The sequence below is a fragment of the Vulpes vulpes genome, chromosome 12 (genome assembly GCF_048418805.1).
Source record: "Vulpes vulpes isolate BD-2025 chromosome 12, VulVul3, whole genome shotgun sequence".
In the NCBI taxonomy this organism is placed as follows: Eukaryota; Metazoa; Chordata; class Mammalia; order Carnivora; family Canidae; genus Vulpes; species Vulpes vulpes.
The window spans coordinates 183,365,984-183,372,005 of record NC_132791.1 but is presented as its reverse complement, the minus strand read 5'-3'; the positions used below and the strand labels follow the sequence as shown (position 1 = coordinate 183,372,005).

At 56.0% G+C, this 6,022-nt stretch overlaps 1 protein-coding gene across 3 annotated transcripts; it reads right to left on the bottom strand.

The window, feature by feature from the left end:
* Nucleotides 1–1,986: 1,986 nt before the first annotated feature.
* On the bottom strand, nucleotides 1,987–5,741 carry TPPP3 (tubulin polymerization promoting protein family member 3). Of its 3 annotated transcripts, none has more exons than XM_026011498.2 (4): nucleotides 5,487–5,741; nucleotides 2,929–3,122; nucleotides 2,660–2,813; nucleotides 1,987–2,541 (listed from the first exon to the last, which is right to left on the bottom strand). In XM_026011498.2, exons 2-4 carry the CDS (start codon nucleotides 3,114–3,116, stop codon nucleotides 2,353–2,355), a joined length of 531 nt encoding a protein of 176 aa, XP_025867283.1. In that variant the 5' UTR covers nucleotides 3,117–3,122; nucleotides 5,487–5,741; the 3' UTR covers nucleotides 1,987–2,352. The 3 variants fall into 3 exon arrangements, with proteins under 3 accessions (XP_025867283.1, XP_072587811.1, XP_025867285.1); XM_072731710.1 differs by lacking the exon at nucleotides 5,487–5,741 and adding an exon at nucleotides 5,173–5,338; XM_026011500.2 differs by lacking the exon at nucleotides 5,487–5,741 and adding an exon at nucleotides 3,216–3,337.
* Nucleotides 5,742–6,022: the final 281 nt, after the last annotated feature.

The following is a 6,022-nucleotide window of genomic DNA, read 5'->3' as shown; positions in this document are numbered from 1 at the left end:
ACAGAGGAGCCCTAAGTTTCTTTGAGCTGCATGGCTCTGTAGGAGCTCAAGTGAGCTCTGTGAAAATAGTAGGAACAGCCCCCCTCCTGACTTTTCTAGGCCTGCCTTGGCCCCATTAAGAGGCCTTCAAAGAGTGTAAGCTTTGCACAGGTAGGGTAGCCTTAGCCAGTAGCCTCGTAGCCCTAAGTTGTCATATTTCAAGGTCCTAGCAGAGTACACAGGCCAACTTAGGGGGCAAACCATTGAGGGAAAAATAATGAACTTCTTTCTCCAACCCCAGCCCTTCCCCCCTTGCCCTATGAACATCTAATAATGCTAGACCCAGAACTACTTAGGGTACCTCTAAGGAAAAGCAGACTTAGTCACCTTCCATCCTATTTTCTATTGTCACTGAAAGTGGCTGGCCCTGTCCCAGGCCAGGCACCTCTCTAGGGCTGTTCTCCCCTTCTGGGGAAGTCAGCTGTGTTTCTTAATTCCCCTTCATGGCCCTTGGTCCAGAGGGCAGGGGCAGGGATTGGTGGTGTCAAAGAAAGGGCCAAAGAGTTGTTGCCCTGTGGGGCTAAGCAGGCTCAACATAGAATGGGGAAGGCTCTGGTGGCAAGTAGAAAGTAAGTGGAGAGAGATTCCTCAACCCTATGCCTGGCACTGTTGGGAGAAAAAAGGAAACAGAATTGGGATGGAAACTGGATTCTCAGGAAGTTCTGTGTCCAAAAGAAAGAGCAGGGGCAATCTGACAGGTGTAGTCTTCCTGCCAGTTTAATATATAGTTTTTTTTGTTTGTTTTGGGTTTTTTTTTTTTTTTTTTAAGATTTTATTTATTCATGAGAGGCAGAGAAAGAGAGGCAGAGACACAGGCAGAGGAGAAGCAGGCCCCATGCAGGGAGCCCGACGTGTGGGACTCGATCCTGGGTCCCCAGGATCACACCCCGGGGTTGAAGGTGGCGCTAAACCACTGAGCCACCTGGGCTACCCCTATATAGAGAGTTTTAATAGCTCCATCCCACAAAACCTAACCTTTCTTCCTTGCCTACCTGGCTTTGCTAGCAAGGGTACTGATTTGCCAATTTTATCCAGGTCAGAAAAAAAGGTATTTGTGTGTATCTGTTAAGCCTTTTCTATCACCCTGGGGAGTTGCCCTGTCCTGGATAGGCCAAAGTCCCATCCAGCCTGCTTGTTAGGAAGGAAGGAGATTTGGCCCCAAAGCCTTGGACTTGGGAATAGCTATGGCCTAACACCTAGAGCCTCAGAGAAGAAAAAAGGTTGATCTGGAAACTTCCAGGAGTCCTCAGGGACCAGAGATTTCCCCTACCTCCTCTCAACCTGGGATGTTGAACATGTAAGGGGTATCAGTGAAAAGAAGCCCCTTCACTGTTGGACACCCTGGTCACACCAAAGGCTGGGTGCTATGCTCTATCAGTGGCCATCCAGCCCCATTTTTGGCCTTGGGGGAAGAGGCATGGTTCTTGGCTCTGTTCTGCAGAAGCCCCCTCACTCTGGGCCTCAGTTTTCTCAGCTATAAAATCAGAGAGTTGGACTATCTAGTCTCTGAGTTTCTTCTTGGTCTCGCATTTTTCTGATCTTCTGAGCTGGACCCCACAATGACTAACCTTGGTAGCCCCATCAAGATGGGGACCTGTCACCAGGCACTGATCTGAGGCCTGGCACTGGGCCCTACCCAACACTTGGCCCAGGCCTAGTCTGCTGTCTCATTCCTTTCCTGGAGGGGCCAACACTGAGCTCTAATAGCAGGATGGCAAGCTGTGATGTTAGGACTATGGGTCAGGACTGAGGAGAAAGATTAGATTTCCCTAAGGAGCATCCTCAGGCATTCTGGCTCTGCGCTAATGGAAGGGGCCTGCCTGGTGTGTGTCTCTTTCTGGGCAGGGTTACCAGTGGAAAGATCGGCAGAGTGTGACATGCAAGTAAGCGGTAACACAGAGGTCAGCAGGGTATGAATGTCATTACCCCCATTATGACCAGGCGATATTGATACAAAAGGTGTCTTTATTGAGGTCAGGGTAAGAATTAGGCACTTGGCCGGAGCAGCAGCTTAAATATGAGGCAAGCATATTAGCCATGGGGTTAGCCATGCCCAGGGCTAGGTTGGGGCAGTGAGGCTATAGGCACAGACTCTCCTCAGACATCCAGAAGTCAGGGAGGAAAAGAGGAAGGGAAAGGGGATGCAGAGCAGTCTGGGTCAGAGGCCTGGTGGGCTAGCCCTGTGGGGCTGGGCAGGAAGCTCTGGGTGGCAGGTCCAGCAGGGAGGGGACAGGGTTCTCTTGCTCCACATGCCCTTTAGGCCCAGGCCTGAGCCTCTTCTGGGTGTAGCCACACTGGGGGGCCTTCCTGGCCTCACTTCTTCACCTTGGCATCATAGGTGCCTGCATTCTTGTAGGCACTCACATAGCCGCTGTCATCCAGGATGTCCTGACGTCCAGCGATGCCCTTGCCCTTGCCACTCTCATCAAAGCGCTCCTTGTGGGAGCCAGTGTACTTGCTGGTGTCGGTCAGCCGTTCCACAGCACCTCCTGTCTTTGCTTTCTGTTAGGATAGAGTTGTTCCCCCAGAGACACCTGGTTAGGGAGCCCAGCCCTCCACCCCCAGCAGTGATTCTCTGTATCCCCCTCAGTGGCCACCCAAGACCAGCCAGGGTACTTACAGTGACGCCCACATTCGCTGGCTCCTTGCCTGCCACCAGCTGGCAGACAGCATCGAAGGCTTCCTCCTTACTCTTCCCTTTGAATCGCTTCATTGCCAGCTCTTCTAGGGCCTTCTTGAACTCCTCATAGTTGATCACTCGAGCCGATTTTCCCCTGCCAGGTATGTGAACACCATGAGTTTTCCCCCTTCTCCATGTCTTCCCTGGTTCCAGCCCCCCAGTTCCCCACCTTCTGGGAACATCAGAAGCAAGGACTGCTTGGGGCTCACTTGACTTTGGAGAAGACGATGTCGACATCCGTCCCTGTCACGGCCTTTCCGTCAGCCACCTTGCAGTCTTTGCACAGCTTGGCCCAGTTCTTGCCATTCATTTCTTGCCCACTGGCCTTGGGGTCACCATGGATGGCAAATTTGCGGAAGCTTTCCTCCAGCCCAGCCACATCTGTGCTCGTTGCCATACCACCCTGTAGGAGGGACCCACCTCAGTCACTTCCCAGCCAGTCTGCCCCTTCCCTCCCCAAGGCACAGAACATCACTTCCTCTACCTCAAAACCTACCAAAGTCTGAGTTACGGGCACTTAGGCCATAAACCCTGTTGGAGATGGAGCTGCCTGGGGAGAGGGGCCAGCACTCATTGTGTCCCTGGGTCCCAGAGCCCTGAGAGGAAAGGTGGTATCACTTAATGCCAGCCCTGGCTTACAGTGGAGTTCAGAAGATGAAATCATAATGCCCACACCAAGCTAGGAACAGAGTGGCACTGTCCAGAAAGACTCTGAGGGCAGCAGCTGGGACCATGGCTTTGTCTGGCCCTGGCACAAGGCCTGCTTGGGTGGAAGTGAGGGTGGCAGAGCTGGCCCCCCTCCCTGGGAGTTCTATGCCAGGCTAGGTCAGGCCAGGCCAGGCTGTTGGTTGGGCAGGTATTTGGTGAGGACAGGGTCTCTACTGGGGTGGTGAGGACCTAGCAAGACCCAGCCCAGGCTGAGAAAGGAGCCAAAGCATGAGCAGGGGTGCATGCCTTAAGCAGGGGTACAGCTGGCCCAGCCAGGACCTTGTTACTATTTGCTGTTAAACAAAAACATGAGGGGAGCAGGAGTTTGGGGCTGGCCTGGCCACAGTTTGTGAAGCCTGGAGACAGTTGCTAAGGGAGGGTAGTGCCGCTTGGAGAATGTTGCTAAGGGCAGGAGGGTGTCAGGGTGGCTCAGGGAGAAGCTCCCAGTGCTGCTGGGCTGGGCTGGACTAGGAACTGGGCTCACGGGTGCGGCACACCAGCACTCCCAGTGCCTGGGGCACAGCCGTGGCCTCCTGGCCCCTTGCCATCCACTGGAGCTGTAACCTCCCAGTCTGTAGAGTTTCAGGGGAGCCGGTGTGATTTAGGGACTAGCATGGGTAGGGGTTGTGGAGTTATGAGCCCCTGGAGGCATGCTGGCAACTGGAACTACAGCATTGGTCCTGTAATCCTCACACCTACACCCTACTTTGAGGCACACACTTCCCCAGCATCTATACCTTCAGTCTCCCATGGAAGCCTCTGGCCACACCCTGAGCACTCACACCAGTCCACACTCCCACAGCTGAATGCACTCAGCACTGGCTCTCCACATTCTCCGCCTTATTCCCCTGACCACACCCTTAACCAGCCCTGGGACTGAGGGCCTGGACCATTACCTCAGCACCCCCCCACACACATATACTAACAGCCCTGTACAGAAACCCACCAATAATACCCTCAGCCCTGCACTGAAGTGTGTCTCCTACACCGCCCCCCGCCCCCAGTCCCTCTGCAGTCCTCTGACCAAAGCTATAGCCCTGCACTGAGGCCTCCTTGACCACACCTTCAGCTTTCCACCGCAGCTGCCTCTATCCACACACCCCAGCCCTGGGATTAGGAGCCCCCCTTCCGCATGCCCACTGCCCTTACTGAGCCCCTGTTATAACCAGAGCTTCACAACTCCCCTTCCCTCCCTACACCTGTAGCCTCTGATCACATCCTCACACCCACCCTTGTTCACATTCCCACAGCCTTGTGGCCTTATGCTCAACCCTGCCCTGAAGCCCGTCAGGTGTCCACGTCCAGGGACCTGCACTTCCAGAACCCGCACGTTGAGACTCCCTGAGCACACCCTGCATCTCCACAGCAGCAGCCTGACCACACCCTCCATCATGTCCTCAGCAAACCTCTACCTCTGCCTTTTATCCTAAGGCCTCCAGTGACCACAGCCCCTACCGAACTACACCCCCTTATATTTACCACCAGCCTTAACACTAAAAACCCTTTCCCAGTGGCCATCCGTCCCTAAGTTGCAATTTCTGGGCCTGGGTTCCCCTACAGACCCTACATGTAGTGGCTCCGTCGCCCCATAATCCCAGTCAGCACAGCATTCCCCTTCCCTCTCTCTACCCTGAGACCTCCCACCAGGGATATGGAGACTCAGCCCACGGGTAAAGTCTGGGGGAGCTTGCGGGTTACGGATGCTTGTCCCAGGTGACTGGTGGGATCCGGGATCCGGTGCTCACTCCTGTATGCGGGAAGGATTCTTGGTACTGATCAGGTGGAGGCGGGTCGCAGGCTGTAGTCCCAGGAGTCTGCAGGCCAAGGATGGGGAGCAGCCACGCCCAGGGACTGGGGCCACCCGCTGGCTCCCACTGGGACAGCTGGAGTCATCAATCAGGGCAAGGAGGTGGGGGAGGAACGCCTGGGGCCCAGGGCAGGGCCGCTCAGCTGGCTCGGTACCATTTGGGGTTGGAACCCCTTCCAGGGCGCTCCCACCCCACCCCCTTGCTTATTGTGCAGGATACGGATTAGGGTGATCGGCGCCCGGGTCTCTTACCTGCTTCTACTTGGTGGCTGTTCCTTTAGTGCGTGTTCGATGGACAGAAGGACGCAAGAACGGACCTAGGAACGCGGGAGACCGGGCGGCTCCACAGCTCTGCTCCCTGCCGGCTCCGGGGCGGGACTGCAGCCCGGGCGGTTCCACCGTATTATCCCTTGTTTCTCGGTCTCCATAGAGACGGGGAGTCCCACCCCCGGGGCTGTCTCGGTGGGAGAATGACCAAGGTCACGCCGGCCCCACCCACTAGGCCCCGCCCCCTCCGCACTCCGTGGGGGCGGAGCTGCTGCTATAGCCTTTTCCCGCAGCTCTCAGGGCAGCTCTGCGGCCTCCACGCTGGGGGAGACCGGCCCTCTGCAGCTCTGGACGTCCTCAGATGACCCCCTAACGGGAAGACACCCTCAACCGGGGCTTCGCCCAAAGTTCAAAACAGGCCCCCACCTCCACAGGGGAGATGAAGCTTCCCAGAGCAGCAACCTAAGACTGGGACCTGGAGCGGGCTGCGGGGAGGGGCGGCAGGGCGGGAGCGGAATGAG